Raw genomic sequence first — 26,294 nt, forward strand, 5'->3', positions numbered from 1 at the left:
TTCTGTGAAGTATTAAGATGCACATCCTACCTAATAAAATGGTAATATGTAAATTACCATCACTCTGCTACGCCCACAATTGGGCCAGCGGGAGGCGCAGGGGGCGGGACTCGGGGTGGCCGGGGTAGCTGATTGGGCTGGCAGGACGCTGAGCGCGAGCTCAGCGTCTGCGCCATGGCTGTGCTGCGGAACAGAAGGGGCCTCTGGGGCAGCGAGCTCACGTCCCGCCGCAGACCATCAAAAGCGGGGGAGCTGGGTGCCTGTCTGCTCCGGCACCAGGCCTTTCAGAAGCCTCCGCCGAGCCAGAGGCTTCCAAAAGGCCTGGTGCACCAGCGGACAGGCACCCAGCTCCACCGCGATCGAAAGCAAAAGTGTGTAGGGGACCCTACACATGCATGATTCAATCATGCACTGGGCCTCTAGTAATATAAGTGCTTCACTTTCACTGGCCCCTGTATTAGAAACTTAATCACATTGTTACTGTGCGTGTAGCATACTATCTGTCTCTCCTGAAGACAGAACTTCTGAAGGAAGGTACTATACTTGTTTTAAACTCCGGTGATTGCCACCATACTTTATATAGTTTGGATTCTTACTAAAGGAATGTTAAAAGGATAAATGAATGTGAAATAATTATTAACTTACTTGGTAGGAATTGCTGAAGTTCTCTCTGGTGACATGAAATTTGCTTTTGCTTCTTGGACCTTTGTGTTAAAATATGTATCTAGCATTGAGAGTTAGGGTACACAATGTTTAACATGAGAATAAACTGGCCTTATTTGTTATTTTGCATTATTTCATATGTGATTTGGTGTTTAAAGATAATTTTCTTCACCAAAATGCAATTCATACATAAGAAGTAAAGGAAATATATAATTTTCTCATGGAAATTAAATCTATTATCAATATAGTTTGATGAAATTATTAAATATTTTGGCTTAATTCTTAATCATAACTTGAATTCTTATTGTTTAAGTAAGAAATACCATTATTTGTATTAATTTACATCACATTTCATTAAGAAAGTAATTGATGTTGCTTTTTATTTCAGCTAAACCATTTACTTCTAAAGTGAAACAGATGCGATTACATAGAGAAGACTTTGAAATATTAAAGGTGATCGGTCGAGGAGCTTTTGGAGAGGTAAGAATTTATAGGTCTGCTAATTGTTTTGGAAGCTATTTTATACAGTCTGAAAAAATTTAACTGAAATAATTTTTACTCTGTTGTGATACGATTAATCAGAAAATATATTAAAGTTTTGAGTGAAATACTTACACATGGAATTTTCCCCTAGATATTTCTATTCTTCATGTGTCTTTGTGAGATTGAGTATGTTTCTGGACTCTGTTTCACTGGTCTGTTTGTATCCCCTTGTGCCAATATGACACTGTCTTAAATTATTCTACTTTGTCTTGATATCTGGTAGTGTATGTTCTTCCCTCTACTCCTCTATACTTGGCTCTTTATATTTTTACTAGAGGCCCAGTGCACAAAATTCGTGCAAGGGTAGGGTCCCTAGGCCTGGCTGGCGATCAGGGCTGATCGGGGCCTCTCGGCTGCCGGCCAGGGCCTTCCTTCCAACTGCCGGCCGGGGCCTTTCTTCATTCTGCACTGCCCCCTGGTGGTCAGTGCATATCATAGCAAGTGATCTGTCTCCTGGTCGAATTCCAGTGGGGACAATTTGCATAATAGGCTTTTATATATAGACTAGAGGCCTGGTGCACGAAATTCGTGCACTTGGGGGCGGGGGGGGGGTGGAGGGTCCCTCAGCCCGGACTGCACCCTCTCGCAGTCCGGGAGCCCTCAGGGAATATCTGACTGATGGCTTAGTGCTGCTTCGGAGGCGGGAGAGGCTCCCACCACCACTGCTGCGCTAGCCAGCCATGAGCCTGGCTTCTGGCTGCGCGGCACTCCCCCTGTGGGAGCACACTGACCACCAGGGGACAGCTCCTGCATTGAGCATCTGCCCCCTGGTGGTCAGTGCGTGTCATAGCAACCGGTCGTTCTGCTGTTCGGTCCATTTGCATATTAGCCTTTTATTATATAGGATAGATAGATAATTTTAGATTCAGTGTTTCAGTTTCTACTTACTCTTTTAAAAATATATATTTTTTTATTGATTTTAGAGAGAGAGGAAGGGAGAAAGAGGAAAAGAGAGAGGGAGAAACATTGATTGGTTGCCTCCTGTATGCACCCTGACTTGGGATGAAACCCACAACCTGGGTATGTGCTCTGATCGCAAATTGAACTGGCACTTTTTGGTGCATGGGATGATGCTCAACCAACTGAGCCACACTGGCCAGGGCTCTACTACTATTTAAAATTTTTTTTTAAGATATACTTTTATTGATTTCAGAGAGGAAGGGAGAGGGAGAGAGAGATAGAAACATCAATGAGAGAGAATCATCGATCGGCTGCCTCCTGCACGCCCCCTACTGGGGATCAGGCCCCCAACCCGGGCATGTGCCCTTGACCAGAATCGAACCTGTGACCCTTCAGTCCGCAGGCTCTATCCACTGAGCCAAACCAGCCAGGGCTACTACGACTATTCTTATATGCATTTTATGGAAATAGATTTTCATGTTCCTTGAATAAATACCTAGGACTGGAACTATTGGGTTAAATGGTTGGTCATGTTTAAATTTAAAAGAAACTGGCACTCCTCCAATGGGGTTGTACCATTTTACATTTCTACCAGTTCCAACAATATATTCTGTTGTTCATCTCTGTAATTTTAGCCATTCTAATGGGTATATAATAGAGTTTCATAGTCTTTAAGTTGTATTATTATTTGAACTTATATATCAACATAATTACTCACCATTCTTATAGCTTCCTTTGTGAAGTATATATTCAAGTATTTTGCTCATTTAAAAAAATTGGGGTATTTGCTTTTTTATTATTTTGTTGTAGGAGTGTTTTCAGTTTTGATGGTACAATTTTTTTTCTCTTAGGTTTATTATTTTCTGGGGGTATTTTTTAGGTGGGGGGAGGGGGTTCCCCCTAAGAAATTCTTGTTTATATTCAGGTCACAGACATATTGACCTATTTTTTAAAATATATATTTTATTGATTTCGGAGAGGAAGGAAGAGGGAGAGAGAGATAGAGAAACATCAGTGATGAGAGAGAATCATTGATCAGTTGCCTCCTGCATCCATGCCCCAGCAGGGATCGAGCCCACAACCCAGGCATGTGCCCTGACTGGGAATTGAACCGTGACTTCCTGGTTCATAGGTTGATGCTCAACCACTGAGCCATGCTGGCCTGGTGACCTAATTTTATTTTTTAAAGCTCTGTAGTTTTAGCTCTTATGTTTAGGTTGGTTGTCTACTTCAAATTAATCCATGTATGATGTTAGATGTCTATTTGTTTCAGCAACATTTGTTGAAAAGACTGTATTTCCTCTATTAAATTACTTCAGCATCTTTGTAAAAAAAAATCAGTTTACTACATTTTTATCTATTTCCGCTCTTTCTGTTCTGTTTCATTGATCTCTTTGTCTATCCTAATGCCAATACCACATTATCCTAATGCCAACACCACTGTAGCTTTATACTATAAACTTGAAAGTATGTAATGAAGTGTGAGTGTAAATTCTCCTACTTTGTTCTTTTTCAGATTGTTTTAGGTTCTAGGACTTTTGCATTATTGTATACATTTTAGAATCAGGGTGTCAGTTTCTGTCAGTCTACTGGTATTGAAATTGAGTTTGCATTCAATTTATAGATCAGTTTTGGCTGGTCTGACGTTTTAATGTTGAATCTACTTGTTAGTCCATGAACAAGGTATTTCTTTGTTTTTTAAGGTCTGTTTTAAATTTTCTTAAGAATGTTTTGTTGTTTTAGTGCACAGGTCTTGTTCACATTTTGTTAAATTTAGTTCTAGGTATTTTATGCTTTATGCTATGGTAAGTGATATTTAAAACAATTTTATATTCAAATAGTATGTTGCTAATATGTAGATACAACACTGATTTATGTATCTGACTTTATTTTCTAAACTTATTTTAAAGTAGTTTTGTGTTGTTTTGGTTACTACTTTCTTGTTTTTCTAAGTAAACAATCATTGAGAATAGGGACAGTTTAGGGTCCTTTTCACTTCCAGATTTTGTACCTTTTATTTTTTTATCTTAACTTATTGCACTAGTTTCCACCTCTAGCACAGTGTTGAATGGGTGTCACGAGGGTAGGCATCCTTACTTTATTCTTGAACTTAGGAAGAAAGGATTCAGTGTTTCACTATTATTCTGTTAATTGTAGATGTTTTCATCAGTGTCCTTTATTTGATGAGGAAATTTGTCTTCTATAACCAGTTTGCTGAGAATTAAAAGTATTAATGGGTGCTGAATTTTTTTCATATGCTTTTTTTGCATTTCTTGACATCATATACATTTGCTCTTTAATATATGGTGGGTTACCTTGATTGATTTTTTCAATAGATTATTTTTTAAAGCAGTTGTAAGTTCATAGAAAAATTGATTAGAAAGTACAGAGTTCCCTTATAGTCCCTGCCCTGCACATGGAAGCCTCTCTGGCTCTCAACATGCCCCCCAGAGTGATACATTTGTTGCAATAGGTGAATGTACGTTGACACATCACCGTCACCCCAAATCTGTAGTTTACGTTAAGATTCACTCTTTGTGTTGTACATTGTATTGGTTAGGACAAATGTATAATGACACATATATACCATTATAGATAGTACTAGAGGCCCGGTGCAGGGATTCATGCACATTGAAAGGAAATTAATTAGAAGGTGGCCGGCGGGGCAGGACTGGGCAAGACGGGCTGGACATGCCCTGAGCCAACCTCCCGAGGTCCCTTCCCGGCCAGCCGCACCTGGGGAGGTGCTGGGGCTTGAAGGGCGTCTGCAGAGTGAGTGGGGTCCCTCCGGCAGGTGGGGGTCCCTCGGCCTGGCCTGAGGGGATCGGGCCAAAACTGGCAGTCCGACATCCCCTGAGGGATCCTGGAGTGTGAGAGGGCATTCTGCAAAGTTGCTATCGCTCGGCAGTTCCTGCGTTGAGAATCTGCCCCCTGGTGGTCATTGCGCATCAGAGCTACCAGTCCGACGGTTGAACGGTTGGACGGTTGCTTAGGCTTTTACTAGGTGTACTGGTTAATGCGGATTTTTTTCAATAGATGGAGTTACACATATGTTGATATATATGCGATGTATGCTATTTTGTTGTATTGACAACAAGCTTCAAAACTTCATAGTTCAAATTTTCTGAAGGTGTTAACATCATAGACATTTTTACACTTAAAAATGTAGAATTTCGTGCCAAAAAAAGAGCATTTGTGGGAAGTTTTAATTCATTACTTTATTTTGAAGAAAAGTGCTGCTGAATACTTTGGGAAGCTTATGGTGAACATGCTCCATCTCAAGATACTTGTGAACGCTGTTTTAAACGCTTTAAAAGTGATGATTTCGATGTGAAAGACAAAGAACGTCCAGGTCAACCGAAAAAGTTTGAAGACCAACAGTTACAAGCATTATTGGATGAAGAAGCGTGTCAAACTCAAAAACAACTTGCAGAAAGATTTCAGGGGTCCTCAAACTTTTTAAACAGGGGGCCAGACCGTTGGAGGGCCGGACTATAGTTTAAAAAAAACTATGAACAAATTCCTATGCACACTGCACATATCTTATTTTGAAGTAAAAAAACAAAACGGCAAAAACACCCGCATGTGGCCCTCGGGCCGTAGTTTGAGGACGCCTGGATTAAACATTGCTCAGCAAACGATTTCTTATCGTTTACAAGCAATGGGAAATATTTTAAAGGAAGGAAAATGGGTGCCACATCAACTGAACAAAAGTCATCAGTAAAATGTTGCTTCAACGGCACGAAAGAAAGTCTTTTTTGCATCTAATTGTGACTGGCGATAAAAAGTGGATTTCATTTGAGAATCCCAAATGCACAAAATCATGGGTTGATCCAGGTCAACCATCAACATTGACTGCAAGGCCAAATCGCTTTGGAAAGAAGACAATGCTCTGTGTTTGGTGGGGTCAGGAAGATATGGTGTATTATGAGCTTCTAAAACCAGGTGAAACCGTTAATACTGATCGCTACCGACAACAAATAATCAATTGGAACCAAGCTTTGATCGTGAAATGACCAGAATGTGCCAGAAGACACGGCAAAGTAATTTTGCTTCATGATGACGCATCATCACACACTTCAAAACCAGTTAAAGACACATTAAAAGATCTTGCCTGGGAAGTATTAACCCACCCGCTGTATTCACCAGCCCTTGCTCCTTCAGATGACCACTTGTTCCGATCGATGGCACACGCACTTTCTGAGCAGCACTTCAAAACGTACGAAGAAGTGGAAAATTGGGTCTCTAAATGGTTTGCCTCAAAACAAGAAAAGTTCTATTGGGACGGTATCCACAAATTACCTGAAGATGGGGGAAATGTGTAGCTAGTGATGGACATTACTTTGAATAAAGCACTTTCGATGTTTCTCTTGAAATTAATCATGTTTTCTTTGATTACAAAATCCGCATTATTAACCAATACACCTGGTGTATATATAGATCATACACAATAGTTTCACTGCTGTAAAAATCGTCTGTGCTCTGCCTATTCATTCCTCCCTCCCCATACCCTCTCCACAGTTTTGCCTTTCCCAGTATGTCATACAGTTGGACTCATATAGTATGCAGCCTTCTCAGATTGGCTTCTTTCATGCATTTAAATTTCCTTCATGTCTCCTCATGGCTTGATAAGTCATTGCTTTTTTGGCATTAAATAATATTCCCTTGTCCAAATGTGCCACCGTTTATCCATTCACCTACTGAAGGATATCTTGATTGCCTCCAAGTTTTGGCAATTATGAATAAAGCTGCTTATAAATATCCATGTACAGGTTGTGGTGTGGACATAAATTTTCAGTTCATTTGGGTAAATACCAAGGAGTCAGGATTGCTGGGTCATATGATGAGTGTTAAGTTTTATAAGATTGCCAACATGTCTTCCAAAGTGGCTTACCATTTTGCATTCCCACCAGCAATGAATGAGAATGCTGTTGCTCCGTATCCTCATCAGAATTAGGAGTTGTCAGTGTTTTAAATTTTGGCCATTTAACAGGTGTGGAGTGGTATTTCATGGATGTTTTAACTATCATTTTCTAATGAGAGGCGATATTGAGCATCTTTTCAGTTGTTTATTTGCCATCTGTATATATTCTATGATGTCTGTTAAGATCTTTGGTTCATTTTTTAAAAAGGGGTTTTCTGATTGTTCGGTTTTAAGAGTTCTTGGTTTATTTTGGATAACAGACCTTTATCAGATGTGTCTTTAGTTGATAAGCTTGAATTGATAAAAATTCTAGCTTATCAGACATCATACTCTAATTTTTCAATACTTTTAGGGTTTATTAAAGTTTGTCTTATGCTCATAATATGGCCTATTACATGAACACTCCATGTTCATATAATTTTGAAAATAATTTTTATTGCATATTTGTTTGTAGTCTTTTGAGAGGAGTATTAAAGTCTTATCCCTTCTATAATTTTGTCTAATATATATACTAATTATTAGACAAACTGATTTTAAAAGTTTATTTGTGAAAATAATTAAGAATCATCAGAAAAACTCTTAAAAACTGGAACAATAACAGACTCATTATATTTTACTTTTATTTTTTATTCCACGATACTTTAAAATATGTCATAAAGCCTCAACAGAGAGCACATGAATAAGAAGTTCAGAAATGGTGGCAAGCACACATAGGAATTTAATATTTGCCAATGGCAGCATCACTAATTAGTGCAAAAGAAAATTTTTAATAAATGGCCTTGAGACAACTGGATAGCAAATTGGAAACGTCCTTTTGTGGATCCTGTTAAAATGATTGGTATTGAGTAAAGCAGTGGTTTTTTAAAATAGTAAAAACTGGTTTCTCCCCTATGGCTTTGTTTTAAATTGTTGTATTAGGATTTATACTCTGCAGCTAGCACAGCAATTCCAGCCAGTGTGAGAATTGCTTATGCACATGATCAGTCCAGGCTCACTGCAGAAAAAGCGTCTGTTAAAAAGAAGATCATGCTACGGATAGGAACAGGCGGTATGCAGTGCTGAAAGATTCAGCAGATTGAGGGTCTCAGGGCAAAGTGGCTTTCTTTTTTTAAAATATTATTATCTCTCCTCCTTTCCTAATCTGGAAAACGACTACTTGGAAAGAGGTGCTAAATATATGTGAGAATTTAAATCCTCTTAGAAATTACTCTTTTCATTCCTTTGGAAACCTGGTCAGACCCTTCAGGGTCTCCCTCAGTTTTGCTCTCTGGAGATGTTCTGGCGGGGGAGGGCGTGGAGGTTGGTTGGAGCAGGATTTGGAGCAGCAGGCACTGTGTAGAACTAGTCTATGTGAAAGTCCTTATTAGGAGATTTAAAGAGCTCACTCACTGCATTGTGAGCAGTGAGGATCAGCTCCCTGAGGAGGCCGCGATGTAGCCAGGGTTTGGAATTATTTCCTGTGTAAGAGAGCTCTGTTTAACCCAGAAAAGATAAACTCAAATAGTATACACTGGTCGGCCTAGTCTAGTCTTTCAGGTCCTAAAAGCACACTAGCCATTGATTGTCTAAACTCTTCCATTTTATCTGAAATTAAAAAATACAAGGAATTTTCACTCCCATCCCAGGCTTACCTCACACTTGCCACATTAAACACACACACACACAAGCAGGGATGGCTGGACAGGTTACAGTTAAGGTTCAATTATGTCTCCCTTCCGACCTTCTCAAACAACTTCATGATGAAGTCCTAACCTCCAGTACCTCAGAATGTGACCCTGTTTGGAAATAGGTTCTGTACAGAGGTAACTACGTTAAAAGGAGGTCACTGGGGTGCACCCTGATCTAATGTAATTGGTGTCCTTATAAGAAGGGAACATTTGGACACGGGCATGGACAGAGGGAAGAAGAAACGAAGACACGGGAGAAGATGGCCATCTCAAGCCAAGGAGAGAGGACCGTAAGCTAAACACGGGAACTGAGTTTTTATTCATTCTACTCAGTACTTAGCACAGTGCTAGTAAACATAATACATTTCCTAACCAGAGGTTAAAGACAGAACAATAAAGTTCCTTTTTCTTTCATGCTTCTCTCTTTTTACTACTGCAAATCATACTTATTAATCATGCACTATAATTCAAACATGTCCCATGCCCTTGCTTAGGGTCACAGTCTAATCAGCAAGAGGGAAAGGGACACAGCATTGTGATCTATAATTTTGAGGGATTTCTCTCCAATTATATTTCTATTCATAGGTAATAAAATTGGGATAATTTCATAAACCTTAATATCTAACTAGCTTTTTAAAAAAATTAAATATGTTGTCTTTTCCCCACGTATTAAAATGTTTCTTTATAAACCTGATTTTTAATGGCTTCATAAAAGCTCATATGGAGATGTTTCTGTAATTTACTTAACAATAATATTAAGATAGAATGTATACTTTGAATGTCAGGATTTCCCCCTGTCTGTCCACTGAAATTTCCCAGCACCTGCAGTAGAATCTAGTACATAGTAGGTGCTCAATACATATGTTAGAATAAAGGAATGGAGTATTTAGGTGGTTCTGTCTTTTCTGTATTATAAATGACTAGAGGCCCAGCCTGCCTCCCGCCGTGTGAGGAGGCACCCCGAGGGCTGCCACGGGAGTCAGGCCAGACTGCCGCTGTGGTCGGCCGGGACCCGTGCCTGACTGGCACCGCGGGTGGCTGGGACCCGCATCTGACTTCCGCCCGAGGCCCCCCTGTCCCCCTGCCTCTGTCCACTCTGGGGCTGCCCAAGCCGACACGGTGGTTTGGCCAGCCCCAGGCGCCCCCCCTCGCCGCAGCCCCCTTCCTGTGTCCGCTCCGGGGCTGCGGGGGGCCGGGACCTGCACCTGACTCGCAGTGTCCCCCGGCCCCCCTGCCTGTGTCCACTCTAAGGCCCCCCAAGCCGCCATGCCAGCCCAGGCAGGCCCCCCTTCCTCTGTCTGCGTCTCCGCTCTGGGCCTCACCTGCACGCACAACCTCCTCCTCTCTGGTCATGACCCGTTATGGAGTCCTGGCCTAATTTGCATATTACCTGTTTATATATTAAGAATCCTATCTAATAATAGAGTAGTATGCAAATTAACCGTACCTCCGCGACAAAAATGGCGGCCCCCATAGCCACAAGATGGCGGCGACCAGTACGCTCATCCCGCCGGAGTTCCCCAGTTCCAGGGAGGACTGCCACTGAGAGCCGAGCAGCTCGGGGTGTCCGCCTGGGAGGCGTCTGCACCCCCACGCCGCCATCGCCGCCCGGAGACCGCCCGGGGTGTCCGGCTGGGAGGGGTCCGCGCCCCCACGCCGCCAACCCCTCCGGGAGGCCCCCCGGGGTGTCCGGATGGGAGGCGTCCGTGCCCCAAGCCGCCATCGCCGCCCGGAGACCGCCCGGGGTGTCCAGCTGGGAGGCGTCCGCGCCCCCACGCCGCCAACCCCTCCGGGAGGCCGCCAGGGGTGTCCGGCTGGGAGGCTTCCTGACCCCACGCCTCCAAAGCCTCCCATAGGCAGCCTGGGGTGTCCTGATAGGAGGCGCCCAGGACCCCACGCTGCCATCCCCTCCCAGAGGCAGCACGGGGTGTCTGGATAGGAGGCGCCCAGGACCCCACACTGCCATCCCCTCCTGGAGGCAGCCCGGTGTGTCTGGCTGGGAGGCTTCCGCGACCCCACACCACCAACGCCTCCCAGAGGCAGCCTGGGGTGTCTGGATAGGAGGCGCCCAGGACCCCACACTGCCATCCCCTCCCAGAGGCAGCACAGGGTGTCTGGATAGGAGGCGCCCAGGACCCCACACTGCCATCCCCTCCCAGAGGCAGCCCGGGGTGTCTGGATGGGAGGCGCCCTCAACCCCACCCCGCCAACCCCTCCCAGAGGCAGCCCTAGGTATCTGGCTGGGAGGTACCCGGGCCCCCCAGGGAGCGAGTCAAGTACTGATGATTCTTCCAAAGGAAAAGTTTAGAGAAAGAGAGGATAGAAAAGGAATAGAAGGAGAAAAGTAAGAAAGGACAAAAGATGAAACATCAAGAAAAAGAAAGAGAAGAAAAAAAGGAAGAAACAACCACAGGATATCACCTTTCCAAGTCTCATGAAATTCCTGTTGAAGGAGTTTATTTTATGATTCTTTTAGTCTGGGTTTACATTTTTACTGTTTTGTCAAGACCACAGCAGGTACACTGTCCAATATGTTTTTTTAAAATAAATTTTATTGATTTTTTACAGAGAGGAAGGGAAAAGGATAGAGACTAGAAACATCTATGAGAGAGAAACATCGATCAGCTGCCTCCTGCAGTATGTGCCCCCAACCAAGGTACATGCCCTTGACCAGAATCGAACCCGGGACCCTGAGTCTGCAGGCCAACACTCCATCCACTGAGCCAAACCAGTTAGAGCAGTCCAATATGTTAAAGAAAAAACCCTATCTAATAAAGAGAGAATATGCAGGGGAGGGCATTTGGGGGTGACCGGGCTGTCAGGGGAAAACAGTTGGAGATGATCTGGCTGGCAGGGGAGCAGTTAGGCGTCGATCAGGCTGGCAGGGGAGTGGTTAGGGCAGTGATGGCGAACCTATGACACGCGTGTCAGCACTGACACACGTAGCCATTTCTGATGACATGCGGCAGCATGTCGAGGATGAAACATTTGCTGCTCCTGAGGATGAAACATTTGCGACTAGAGTCTTGGAGTTAGTTTTTTCCTCAAAGTGACACGCTACCCGAGTTATGCTCAGTTTTTTGGCGAAGTTTGACACACTAAGCTCTAAAGGTTGCCCATCACTGGGTTAGGGGGTGATCAGGCTGGCAGGCAGAAGTGGTTAGGGGCAATCAGGTAGGCAGGCGAGCAGTTGGGAGCCAGCAGTCCCGGATTGTGAAAGGGATGTCTGACTGCCTGTTTAGGCCCGATCCCTGTCGGGCCTAAAGAGGCAGTCAGACATCCCCCGAGGGGTCCCAGATTGGAGACTGTGCAGGTTGGGCTGAGGGACACCCTCCCCCAGTGCACGAATTTCGTGCACCGGGCCTCTAGTATATAAATAATGCTGTACAAAGCATTTTTATACATAATGCTTTCACTGCATTTCAGATGATTTTCTAAATCATTTCTTCTAGAATAAATTTCTAGAAGACCTTGGTGGTTGAAAGGATATAGACAAAGTAATCGTTTTTTTTATTAGTTTTCTTTTCTCTGTGAAGTAACTGTGGTTCTCTATTTTTATACTTTAATGTTATACATTTTATATAATAATTATGTTCTACAACAACCAAAAGGTGGTTGTTTTTTAGATTTTGTTTTTGAAGCACATTGCCTTTTATTCAGGAAGAGTTAGTGATCTTGTGACGGAATATAGGGTGTTGCTGTTGGTGAAAGATGAGAATTGGAAGGTCACTTGGGCAAAGCAGTTGAATGACTGGGTGTGCAGTGCTGAGGAACTCGGGATCGGGAGTCCTCTCACATGGGAATAAGCAGAATAGTGATACAGTCTGAATTCTTTAGAGACGTAGTGCTGGGGGCGGTGGGGGGGGGGGAGGGGGTGGTAGTATAGAGGAAGGAGGAGACAGGGAAGAGACCTGAGGCAGCGAGACCTGGATTTCTCACTTTCAGGCCTCCACATCTAATCAATCAACTTTATGTCCTAAACGTCCTGAGTACCCCTCAAATGTCACCCTCTCTCCCCTCATCAGATCCCCAGTCTCTTAGACCTCAGCGCCTACTGCAGCCTTCTCGTTTCACTTCCTGCCTCAGAATCATTCTCCAGAGACCTGATCTCGCTAAAGCCAACTGAAGAATGGTTCTGTTACCTGCAATTTGAGGTTCTGGTTGACTAACATGGCGTGCAAGCTCCTCCACTGTTTGGATCTTCAGCTTCATTTCTTGCTACTCGGTGCTAGGAGGAAAAACTTTCCTAGGAAGGAAAACTCCTTACTGTCCCTGAACATCGTTACCCCCCTCTCCCACACGGATGCTTCTTGCTTCTGTGCCTTGCTCAAGCGGCCCCACTTCCCCAGGTATCCCCACTCTCCCACAAAACCCACTTGGTCCCTCTTTTCTGGGGTTCGTTCAGGTGTCAGTCACCTCTTCCAAGAAACTTTTAACACATATTCACACATTATACATCTCCCATCCCACTCTTACCTTTTGGGTCAGGGATCTCTCTTCTTTGCTTTTTAGAGCCCTTGTTTTTACCTTTTCTTTCCATGATGTACTGTAATAATGTTAGGTATGTTTCCCATACTGGACTGAGAGATTTTTGATCTGTAAGGACTCTTGTATTTATCTTTTATTCTCAGTAGTTAGCATAGCATCTGCCTTATAGTAAGGTGGCAAAAAATGACCTTATTATCATTTTTGCAGATGAAATAGTGATGGCTTGAACTAGGTCAGTGGAAGTGAGAAGGGGGTGGGAGGGACAGTTTGGAAAGAAATTACTTGGGATGTCAGTGATGAGTTAAAGGTAGTAGTCATAGGTGATCGAGGTATGCAACATAGTAGATGAGTTTCGTATACAGGTTTTTGACTTGTTAAATTTGAGATATTTTCTGAATATTCTAGAGATGACTAATAGGCATTTCGATATATGGGTCTAGATATTAGGAAATAGATTTAGGAGTCATTAGTATTCGACAGACATGAGCAGAGCAAGGACGATTGGCCAGGCATAGAAACTCATCAGGGCAAGAAGCCCTGGATGCCTAGCAAGGGCAAAATGGGGAAAACAAGAACCTCGCCCCCAGGGTAACCTCTCCTCCCCTAGCACATCACTAGTCATTCGGTTTGGACCCCTGATCTTTCATATCGCTGGTCAGGAGGTTTAGACCCCCTGACCTTTTCCTCCCTAAAGATGACATCTAGGCCTCAGTTGTATTTCAGCTCTAGGCTTAGAAAAGCAGCAAAACTAGACAAATGACACTATGGTTGCCTCAGGACATTGACTAATGACCCCCTGCCCTGGCACTGACCCATCAGTGGAGACCCCCACCCTAAAAGAGTGCACCTGGAAAGCTGATGAATATTCTATTGAGTCACTCCCCTAAGATTTCCTCCTGTAAGAGAGAGACAAAGGACCCAGGACAAAGGACCCAGTGCGCTCTACCTCCAAGGAGCATGCCCCTGCCGTTCCCTTCCACTCTCCTGCCCCCACAGGTATGTATCTCCCCACCTCTAAGGGACCCCATGAGACTTGCAACCAGGGGAGCAATGGGCAGAAGCAGCTCATCCCGGGCTAACCCCCTGAACTTGCCTCCAAGTCCCCCTTTTCTCTGACTTCTCAGTGAGCCAAAGAGGCCATTCTAGGCTCTCCTGTTGCTTCTTCTATGCCCGTCCTTGTTTCACTGTCCTAAGTGCATTTTTGCTGCAATCATGGACCCAATACCCTTTGGCTCAGTGCTGTGTAGCACTTCACTTTGGATTTCCCCACCCTCCAGCCCCTTTTTCCTAAAAAAATTCAAATTTTATTTATTCACTGTCTGCGATGGCTATTTAGCCTGCCCATGCACCACCGACTTTAACCTTTCACTCAATACACACACACACCCACACACACACACACACACACACACACACACACATATATACATATATATACTAGAGGCCCGGTGCACGAAATTCGTGCATGGGGCGGGGGGGGGGGGGAGGGGCCCTCATCAGCCTGGCCTGCACCCTCTCCAATCCAGGACCCCTTAGGGGATGTCCGACTGCCGGTTTAGGCCCCATCCCTAAACCTGCAGTCAGACATTTCTCTTGCAACCCGGGACTGCTGGCTCCTAACTGCTTGCCTGCCTGCCCGATCGCCCCTAACCACTCTACCTGCCTGCCTGATCTCCCCTAACTGCCTCTGCTTGCTGGCCTAACCACCCCCAACTGGTCCCCTGCCAGCCTGGTCGCCCCCTAACTGGTCCCCTGCTGGCCTAGTTTCCCCCTAACTGCCCCCCTGCTGGCCTGGTTGCCCCCTAACTGCCCCCCTGCCGGCCTGATCACCCCCTAACTGCCCCCCTGCCAGCCTGGTTCCCCCCTAACTGCCTCCCTGCCAGCTTGCTTGCCCCCTAACTGCCCCCTGCTGGCCTGGTTGCCCCCTAACTGTCCGGAAGGAAGTCAGACATCCAGAAGAGGTCAGGTCAACACGGTCTAATTAGCATATTACCCTTTTATGTGTGTGTGTGTGTGTGTGTGTGTGTGTGTGTGTATATATGAATTCATGCACCAGTGGGGTCCCTCGGCCTGACCTGCAGGATCGGGCTGAAACTGGCTCTCCGACATCCTCTGAGGGGTCCCAGATTGCGAGAGGGTGCAGGCCAGGCCAAGGGACCCCACCAGTGCGTGATAGGGGCCGGGGAGGGATGTGGGAGGTTGGCCAGCTGGGGAGGATCGAAGGAGGGCTCCAGGGTGTGTCTGGCCCATTTTGCTCAGTCCCAATTGGCCTGACCCCAGCAGCAAGCTAACCTACCGGTCAGAGCGTCTGCCCCCTGGGGACAGTGCATGTCATAGCAACTGGTCGACTGTCTGCCCCCTGGTGGTCAGTGCCCGTCATAGCGAGCGGTTGAGCAGCCTTAGCATATCATTAGCATATTATGCTTTGATTGGTTGAACGGCCGACCAGACGACCGGATGTTTAGCATATTAGGCTTTTATTATATAGGATGTATAAATTGGGGCATATGGAATAGTTAATACAAGTCAGGAAGGAGAGGATATTTAAAAGATGGGGAACAACATGTAACAGGTTACAGAAAAAAGAAAAGGGGAATATATTGATTGTCAGCAATGAAGAGAGGTTGAAACAGATGAGAATTGAGAACAGTATGTGTTATTTGGAAATTGGAGGGTCATTATTGATCTTTGAGAGAATAATTTCAGTCCATTAGAGTGAAATGAAACCAGATTGAGGTAGGTGATTGAAAGAGGTTGGAAGCAGATAAATGTTGAGCGAGTGGAAAAAGCAAGCATGTACTATTTCAAAATCTGCTTTTTGGAGAAATGATGCCTTACAGAAAAGGGATGGGATATCAGTTTCTTTAGGGGAAGGTAGGATAGTGATAAAGTTTTTGTATTATTTTTGGATGGGAAATGGTCTTGGAAAAGCTTGTCAGTTGATATTCAGGAGCTAGAAGAGAGGGGGTTTGAAGTCGAGAAACAAATCTTAATGGGACAATGGCAAGAAGGAAAGGAAGGGGAGGGTCTAGGGTCCAGATCTCAAATGATACTTCTAGGCCTGTAAAGTGGTGGGGATATTTCTTCGCTGGGTTCTAAAGGAAAAGAAGTGAGGATAAGTGGAAATGTAGAAACAGTTAAAGATGGCCTGAGGAAATGTGAAGGGTGTGTTTATAAGGAAACAGATCACTGATTGCATATAAGGGGTAGACGGGAGAGGGCTGGGGTAGATGGTGGTGGCAGTGTGACACGGGGTGTTTTAGAAGATTGGGAAAGGGCAGAGAATCTGTGGTGGGACTGCAGGTAGATTTTAGGGCTCAGATGAGATTGAATTATGGGAAAAAAAAGAAGCAATAATAAAAATACTTAGAATACTTTTTTTTTTTTTCCATGAAAGGGACTAGAAAAAGAATACTCATTGGGATTGTGAGGCAGATAGTTCAGGACAATGGTATTTGCTCTCCAGTCCTCGTGCCAAGAAATACTGAAAATTGGGGTGCAGGGCTGGGGAGTGGGCTGTAGGAAACAGCCGTCTGGCCATCTTTTGACCAGGAATAAGTCCTCCCTGGTCACAGGCCATTGCAACCTCTAGATTCAGCTCAGAGTAAAGCATGACTGATAATATTTGAGATTCAGTGTGAGAAGGTGTCTTTTTTTCTTTCTTTTTTTTTTTTTTATTTTTGGTATTTTCTTGCTCTATTATTTATATTTATTAAAGTGTGTAAAACAGATTGCAGATAATTTACTCTGTTATACTAAGACAGTGAATTTTTGTCTCAAAGTACTATTGGTTGTATTATGAGCTCTTGCTGCTTAGTGCTTCATTCCTGATTAAAATATCTCTGGTGTTCGTACATACCCTGTAGTATTTACCAACTAATAGACTGAAATGTAGAGATAACTGTTCCCTGCAAGGTATTCTGTCCATACCAGGAGTTTGTAAAGAGCTGCGTAGACAGTGGATGGGCTTACCTCGGTGCGGATATCTGATTAGAGCAGCGTTTCTATCAATTATGCTTTAAAAAAAAAAAAAAAAACTATGAAAATAAAAGCATAATTTATGTAATTTTTACAAGAATGCATAATTCACGGGAAACAACAAAGGAGCGAGATATAATTGAAAATCAACAACTCTTCGGATTAAGAACCTTCTCTCTACGACTCAGTTGTTGTCAGTTACTGCTGAACTTAACGCTGGGTTTTCCTTTTTGCTTTCAGGAAAACCTTTAACTTACGCCCTGGGTGTTGCCTGTCCACAGTTTCCTGGTGGCTCACCGCTTCTGCCTGCTCCAGCCTTGCTCCGGCAGCTTCAAGGCTTCTGGGCTTCAGAGCTTGTTGTGAAAGCTTGCTGCTTTGGCCTGCTACCCCCGCTTCAGGTGTCAAAAGCTTTTAATTAGCTTGCTTCCTCTGATTACTATAACTAGGCCCTGTGTGTCTGCATCATCTAGGCCTAGGTCTGAAAGGAGAATTACTTTTAGCTATTCATCCTTCCTTCAAAACCTTGTGCCGTGGCTCTCCTGGGATCAAGGGAGAGGAAACGAGGTTTGAAGTTAACACTGCATGATTCACTTTGGACAGCCTCTGCACACGTGGGGCTAGTCTTTAGTCCCTGGGCACACTGGTGTGGGCGTACTCTATTTTTATAGCCAGTGTCTGTTCTGATTGGTCGATGCCCATGCTGTACCAGTTCTTTTTTTGTTTGTTTGTTTTTTAATATGTGGGTTTGTTTTTGTTTTTGTGTTTTTTGAGAGAGAGGAAGAGAGAGGGATAAAAAAATAGAAACATCAACGAGAGAGCAAAATCATCAATCAGCTGATTCCTGCATGCCCCCTTCTGGGGATTGGGCCTGCAGTCCAGGTACATGCCCTGACCGGGAATTGAACCATGGCCTCTTGGTTCCTAGGTAGATGCTCAACCACTGAGCCACACGGCCAGGCTATAGAAATTCTGAAGTGTTTTGACTGTACCTGTTGTAGATATAAATTGTTCTCCATAGAGAGGCTGCCTGTAGCTCTTTAGTAAATTCTTTGTAGTGTTTTTAGTTTGCTTGTTAAAGGGACTTAGTATTTTTACATTAAGTATTTTGAAAACAAACTGATCACTAACAGAGCAGTTCATAAAAAAAAACACACAACCTACAGTGATTTGCATGCATATTAACAGTGATCATTAGATACCAGGGTTATAGGCATGATGAATGGGATCTCTCTTTAGGACCCAGAGAACTATTCTGTACTTAGAGTAAAGAACACTGGGTCTGTAATCCGCTAGTGAGGACTGCAGAACCACTTTAGAGTGGTGTTAGAATTAAATAAGGCCATGTGAATGTGCTTAGTCCAGTGCCAGGCACAGAGTAAGATTTCTATCAATGGGAGTTACTAGTTATTATCTATTAACTAATTGATGGTAAAAATTATACCGGGGAGCGAAAAGGAGACAAAGACACGAAGCAGTAAATAGTGAACAGTCACAAACAAAAGACAAGAAAGGCTAAATGTAAAGTCAAGACTTTAAAAGAACTTTTTTGAGTTTCAGTATCCTTTTAGTGCTATACTTGAAGCAGAGAGTGATGCCATACAGCTTTCTGTGTGTATCTGTATGGTTTACAAGTCATCCATCATTTATCCAACAAATATTTGTTGAATGCTTATTGATTGACACCCAGATAAATTATAAATCATTCATCATTCATTCAGTAAATATTTATTGAGTACCTATTGCTTCTCAAGTACTGGGCATATACTAGGGAGCAAATGAGAATAAATTATTTATGTCCTCATAGAACTTATATTCTAGTGAGTGAGGCTAACAATAAGCAAAATACATAAGTAGAATATATGGTTTGTTAAATAATAGGAAGGTGCTAAGGGACAAAGGAAGCAAAGAAATGTGATAGAAAGTGTGAAAGGGAATGAGGGAGTGAGAGAGCAAACCGTGTGGTTAAATGGGAGAAGACTATTTGAGACCGAGGGAACAGTGATAAGTGGGAAGGCCCTGAGTGGTTGAACCAGGCAGCCAATGTGTCTGGAGCAGAGGGAGCTGGAAGGAGAGTGGTGTGAGATCTGAGAGGGGGAGGCCAGAAGATAAGTTGTAATAAGGATTTTGACTTTTACTTGGAGAGAGATCGGCAGCTGCTGGAAGTTTGGAGCAGAGGAGTGTCGTGATCTGAGCTATGTGTATCCAGGATCACTGGCTGCCACATTGAGAATAGATTGTGGGCGTTAGGAGAAGGAGAGGGCCAGAAAGGACAATCCAGGCCACAGGTAATGATAGCTTGGAGTTGGAGGGACAGAAGAGGGATGGTGAATTCTGGGTGTATTAAACATAGACAGAATTGCAGAACTGCACGGCAACTATTTCTTGGATGTTAAAATTCTATGTAATATAGTGTAAGAATTCCTAAATTACATATTATAGCTATGTGATGATACTTAAATTTTGTTTAAGAACTCATTCCTTTACTTGTCATCTACTGATTTTTTTCAATTTTTCTAACATCATAGTGCTTTTAATATGAAGTCTTTAAAGACACCTTTATATTTGTTTCAAAAAGATATCTTTGTTTTTTGTTAAATTTATAATCTTGAAGTCCATACTAAATGTGCTTTTCATTTTAGTCAAAATAAATAAGAAAGGACATTTTTACATACTACCCTCATATCTCAGTTAGCAATGGTTCTTAAAATCTAGAACCTGAAGTTACAGTTCTAGGGAAATCCTTTTTTTAACTTCTACTGAAATGAATATAAAAATGACCTGTAGGTTTAAAGGAGAAAAGCAAGATCAATTTTTATTTTGTTATTTTATCAGCTTCATATTCTTGTCTGATCATGTCATCAGTTTGATAATTCAAGAATATTTCCTGAACTGACATTTTAATTTCATCACACCGCATCTCTTTGGAGTAAAGTTTTTAGGCAACTCATGAAACTGGTACAAGATAGCATTGAGAACGTTTTTCATCCTTACAGCAGCCTGGCATTCCTGATTACCTCATAGATATATAGAATGGGTCTCATTTGGCCCTTATTAGCCACACTACAATACCTCTATAATTAGTGCTGATGTCATGCCAAGATGAGGTGTGGTATTCCACACTATTCCATTCCATGTTTCAAATTTTGCATGTTCCATATAGAAAATATAGAAATGTGAATAGAAATCCTATCACCTAGAAATACCTATACATACATGTGGCATAGAACTTTATTGGTATATATACAAAAAATCTAGTGTACAAACTTTACTAAACTTATTTTAAGCAGACATTCTGAATGTTTCCCTATTAAATAGTATTTTAACAGTATTTTAAGACTATGAATACTTTTCTATAATTTTGTGATATATTTAGTCAATTTCATCTTTCAGGATATTTAAATTATTTCCATTATTTTACTGTTGAAACCTACACTATGGTAAATATTGTAGCTTACATTTTATTTGTATATATTTTCAGTTGAGAATATTTCTAGCTATATTCTTTGTATATGAATTTGTCATGGCTATAAAATTATGGACAGTTAGAAGTTGAAGAAATCAAAGTTTCTTATTTCATAGTTAAGAAATTGAAGTAATGGGGATGAATAATGTCTGCCACCTGTTAGTGGTAGAGCAAGCGACAGTTAAGAGACTGGGCAAAATGTGCTTAGTGCAAGGCCTGACCCATAATAACAGCTAATACTTACTGAACACTTCCTAAACGCCAGACCCTGTTGTGAGCACTTTATACTTGTATTATTTCACTCTTTACCACAACTATGTCAGTAAGTACTGTTACTAACTGTTATATTGTTGAGAACACTGAAGTTCTGAACTGTTATTTGCCCAGAGTTACATAGCTCATAACAGAGCCAGGATACAAACCCCAGTGGTCTGACTGCAGAGTCCGAGCGATCGCCACTCCCGACAGCCACGATACGTGCTAGCTCAGTGTCTGGGTGTTCAGTAATGCTGGCTTGTTCTCCTGCACAGCTCTGTAATCCAGAGGGGGTTGGTTCCAGTACTTTCTGGAGTTTGGAAAGATAATGGAGTCCATATGCTCTGTTTTATATAATACCCCTATGAGGCTTGGGCAGCACCCCATAGGCAAAAGCATCAGTTTCTGCGTGAAGCATGCTGATCTATTCAGTACGTAGACAAAAGCAGAACACAAGCACTGTAGTAGCCCAGTGGCAGTGCATGCTGCCACATGGGTTGTGGGAACCTTTTGACTGTTGGGATAGCAGGTAAGGGATGTGGACCTGCGTAAAACGCTTAGAAGCTCCCTGGCACTTCACACACATGCACGCGTTGGTGAAGACTCCTCCTCCTCGCAGTAGTTGCCATCAGATGCGTACATGCTCACAGGCATCGGGACTTGGCGAGTCATAGTGCTGGGCGTGCTTTTCTCACAGCTGAGGTCAGGATTCCCTCGTCACAGTGAGTGATGGCCACTGGGTCTCTTCCCTGTGGAAGCGCAGGCTGGTCTGGCTCAGGCTCCGTCCTTCTGACCATTTGCACTCCCTGCTGTGCCACATTTCACTCCAGAATGGCCACCTTGTGTTTTCAGCCTCTCAGAGACCTTGGGGAAACCGTGTTTCTCAAATTTTCCTTGCTCTTTATTCCAACCCCCTTATTTTTTTCCATTTTTATTGAAAATAATTGACATGTAACATTGTGCAATACTAAGGTGTACAAAGTGATGATTTGATACTCGTATATACTGTGAAATGGTAACCATAACAAAGTTAGCACTTCCATCCCCTCACGTAATTATCTTCTGTGTGTGTGTGTGTGGTGAGAGCATTTAAGATTTTCTCAGCAACTTCCAAGTATATAATAACAACTAGAGGCTCAGTGCACGGATTTGTGCACCGGTAGGGTCTCTCGGCCTGACAGCCTGACCCCCCTAACTGCCTGCGCCCTCTCGTAATCTGGGACCCCTTGGGGGATATTGGAGGTCCGGTGCACGGATTCAGCCCAATCCCTGCAGGCCAGGCCGAGGGACCCCACCTGTGTGCACCGGGCCGGTTTCAGCCTGATCCCTGCAGGCTAACATTTATTTCCTATTGCCCCAACACTCAGCCCCTGGGAGCCACTATTCTGTCTCTTTCTATGAGTTCAACTTTTTTAGATGCCACATGTAAGTGAGATCTTACAGTATTTGTATTTCTGTGTCTGGCTTATTTCAATTAGCATAATATTCTTTAGGTTCATTTACGTTGTCACAAAAGCAAGATTTTCTGCCTTTTTTATGGCTGAATAATCTTTCATTGTATATATGTATACTACATTTTCTTTACCCATTCATCCATCGATGGACATTTAGGTTGCTTCTGTGTCTTGTACAGCCCCATTTAGAAAAGCATGAACCCACTAGGAGATTAATTTAACTAAAACCCTTATGTCTGTAGCTATGACCAGATATGACTAAATACTAAAGTTATTTTATTTGAAATTGCGATATTTCCTCTTTCTTCCCATCATTTTAATTGATGAAAAGCTATAATCACAGTATTATAACCATTTATGACAATTACCAAGAAATGTTCTAGTGTATATCATATAATATACACTGACTTTAATTATATGGTTATATTACTTTTATTGCCATCTGATACAGATATAAATGTATTAATATGATATGTACATTTGCTATTAAGATTTTTACAAATTTGGCACCTGAAAAATAAAATTTGGCACCTGGAGTTTAAACCTATTCTCTATCCTTGGAAATATCCCTTTGAAATACGCGGTGTAACATTTGTTCTCTCCGTCAGCATATTAGGTCCTGTGTGCCTCCCCTTCCTCCGCCCCGGTCACTGGAAACCGCCTTTGTCTCTCCTGTAGTTCATTCTCAGCCCTTGAGCTCCCCTGAAGGGCCCTGGAGTATCTGGTCAGATGAAGCAGAGGAGTAGCAACAGAAATGTAATCAGTTTGCTGAGGGCGAAAATGTGGACTTATTTATTTATATTTGACAGTTTTTGTTGTTTTGTGTGTTTTTTTTTTTTGTAAGAGAACATTTATTGGGTAGATTACAGAGGTAGAAAAAGTAATTCCCAGAAGAAATGGGCTTCGGAAACAAGGTACAGAAGTAAAGGAAGGGCCCTTGTTGCTTGGGAGTGAGGAAGCTAATGGTAACATGCCTGAGGTAGGGAGGGGGAAGGGAAGGGAAGGGGTAAGGCGTGGGCATGCTCCCGGGAGGTAGAGCGCCAGTTTGACAGTTTTTTGATCATAACTAAAATACAAAATAGTGAAATAGCTGTTCTATTGTTTGTTGAAAAGGAATGTGTAGAGTCTACAGTTTGTAGAGCTGTTAGGCTTAATTGATCTTTGGGGTGTGTGTGTGTGTGTGTGTGTGTGTGTGGGGGGGGAGTTGGGGATTGTGGTATCTATACTAATAAAAGGGTAATATGCTAATTAAACCGGACCAGACGTCCTTCTGGACAAAGCCATGGTGGCGGGGCCAAGGCAGAGGTGGTTGGAGCAATTAGGCCAGCAGGGAAGAGCAGTTAGGGGGATGAGGCCAGCAGGGGAGAGCAGTTAGGGGGATCAGGCCAGCAGGGGAGAGCAGTTAGGGGGATCAGGCCGGCAGGCAGATGAGCGGTTAGGAGTCAGCAGTCCCAGATTGTGAAAAGGATGTCCAACTGCTGGTTTAGGCCCGATCCCACAGTCAGACATCCCCCAAGGGGTCCTGGATTAGAGAGGGTGCAGGCCAGGCTGTGCCCTCCCCTCCTCCCCCCGTGCACGAAATTTGTGCACCGGGCCTCTAGTAGAGTATAAAAACATGTGGTGTGAAAATTAATGTCATTTGCAGTTTATTTCATGTTGCTTGATTCCCCACAAAATAGATTTGTTTTGACAGTAGGCATTTGAGAATTGTGTTGGAATTTGGCATATAATATTTAATAAGTGCTAGTATTTCATCTTGTATATTTTGGTCAATTTCTTAGTGATAGTACAGTTGAATTTAAATTCCAGGACAGAAAACTCGAAAAGGAGGATGTAATGTAAAATCACCAGCTGACACAGTGTTCACAATACAGTTATTTGTTTGGTACTTTTCATTAATGTAACTTTTTCAACTGACAATGTTATTTGATTTAGGATCTTAGAATTTGAACTGCATGGAAATCATTGATAATTTTGGTATTTATTTTTTTTTACAGAGAGGAAAAAGGAAAATGGATGACTAAAAAAGTATTATTTGTTGTATTTTAAAAGTTGTATTTCCTTTTCTAGGTTGCTGTAGTGAAACTAAAAAATGCAGATAAGGTATTTGCCATGAAAATACTGAATAAATGGGAAATGCTGAAAAGAGCAGAGGTAAGGTTCTAATTATTGGAATATTTAAATAAAATCTTAGAAATATTTAAGAGGAGATATAAAATTATAGAAAGCCAGTCAATTCTTAAATATCACTTAATAACATTTTATCTATGATGATATATTTTAAGGCCATAAGAGATAAATTCAATAGTTCACAATTATGATACAGTTATGATAAAAGTTATCATTTGTGCTAATTTAATGTTGTCTAAAAACCAAGTGGAAACCCTTGTTGATATGGTGCTTACACATTTATGTTCAAAGGAAATGTGTAAAAGAATTTCTGTGTAGGAAGAAATAATGTGGAGTTTCCCTTATAGGAAATTCAGTAATGATTGATTTGAAGTTTGTCATACCTTGTTTCTACCATTCTGTATTTATCTGTATTCTGGTCCAAGCAAAAGTCAGCTGAAGCTTTGAACATGCCCTCTAAGAATTCTGTTTATTGCTGGTCATGCAGTTGAATTCATTTTCTTTAAAATCTGCTCTTGTAAGAATGATCAGTGTTCTTACGTTGGTGCAGGATTTCAGGGAAAGATTGATTAGAGTGATGTTAAACTGTCTAATAGTTGGTATGGATGGTCAGAACTGACATCACACATGAATTTGGGGTCAGGTTCTGGATGGGGCAGGGCACTCAGGTCTCGGGGAAGCAGAGCTTACTGGTATGGGAGTATCTCAGTATTTAACTTGTGGAAGGGTCATACACTGAGCATGCAAAGTTGTAGCCCTGGAGGTTAGTACAGTTTATAAGAGGATAATGAGAAATTAGCACTTAGAAGTCTTTCTTTATCTACCAGTACATGAAGCAATCTGAAAAAGAACAGACATAGGAAAAAGCAAAAAAACATTCCGATGATGTTAGATATGGTGGTAGTGAAAGTAAATACTTCATTATTTCTTATGGAAAATTTGAAAAATATGACAAACACAAAGAAGAAACTAATCACTAGCATCCCATTACTTAGAATTAATCATTAAATTTTTGGCAAGTTTCTGCTTTCAGTTTTTTGTCCTGTGCATCTACTTCAAAAAACTGCACAAGTGAAATCAATGCAGGTGAGGCAAACCCTGCAGGAGCTGACGGCATAGCCAGCAAGTGGAGCAACAAGTCTTATTATTAAGAAACTAGAGGCCTGGTGCACAAAATTCATGCGTGTGTGTGTGTGTGTGTGTGTGTGTGTGTGTGTGTGTGTGTGCCTCAGCCCAGCCTATACCCTCTCCAATCTGGGACCCCTCGAGGGTAGTTGGACATCCCTCTCACAATCCAGGACTACTGGCTCCCAACTGCTCGCCTGCCTGCCTGCCTGATCACACCCTAACCACTCCCCTGCCAGCCTGATCAACGCCTAACTGCCCCCCTGCCCGCCTGATTGCCCCAACTGCCCTCCCCTGCAGGCCTGGGTCCCCCACCAACTGCCCTCTCCTGCAGGCCTGGGTCCCCCCACCACTGTCCTCCCCTGCAGGCCTGGTTGCTCCCAACTGTCCTCCTCTGCCAGTCTGGTCACCCCTAACTGCCCTCCCCTGCAGGCCTGGGTTCCCCCACAACTGTCCTCCCCTGAAGGCCTGATTGCCCCCAACTGCCCTCCCTTTCAGGCCTGGTCCCTCCCAACTGCCCTTCCCTGCCAGCCTGATCACCCACAACTGCCCTCCCCTACCAGCCATCTTGTGGCGGCCATCTTTGACCACATGGGGGCGGCCATCTTGAGTGTTGGAGTGACGGTCAATTTGCATATTACCTCTTTATTATATAGGACTAGTGACCCAGAGCGCGAAATCGCGTGAGACCCAGACTTGCGGGA

The 26,294-nt window shown here is 43.0% G+C and overlaps 1 protein-coding gene across 4 annotated transcripts in view; it reads left to right on the forward strand.

The window, feature by feature from the left end:
- CDC42BPA (CDC42 binding protein kinase alpha) overlaps nt 1-26,294 on the forward strand; it is a 198,286-nt gene that overhangs the window by 33,792 nt on the left and 138,200 nt on the right. For all 4 annotated transcript variants that reach the window (XM_054713143.1, XM_028134646.2, XM_008157993.3 and 1 more), the window contains exons 2-3: nt 1,052-1,143; nt 24,406-24,489. In XM_054713143.1, the coding sequence (XP_054569118.1) occupies nt 1,052-1,143; nt 24,406-24,489 (176 nt within the window). The remainder of the gene's footprint in view (nt 1-1,051; nt 1,144-24,405; nt 24,490-26,294) is intronic.

The sequence above is a fragment of the Eptesicus fuscus genome, chromosome 24 (genome assembly GCF_027574615.1).
Source record: "Eptesicus fuscus isolate TK198812 chromosome 24, DD_ASM_mEF_20220401, whole genome shotgun sequence".
Lineage (NCBI taxonomy): Eukaryota > Metazoa > Chordata > Mammalia > Chiroptera > Vespertilionidae > Eptesicus > Eptesicus fuscus.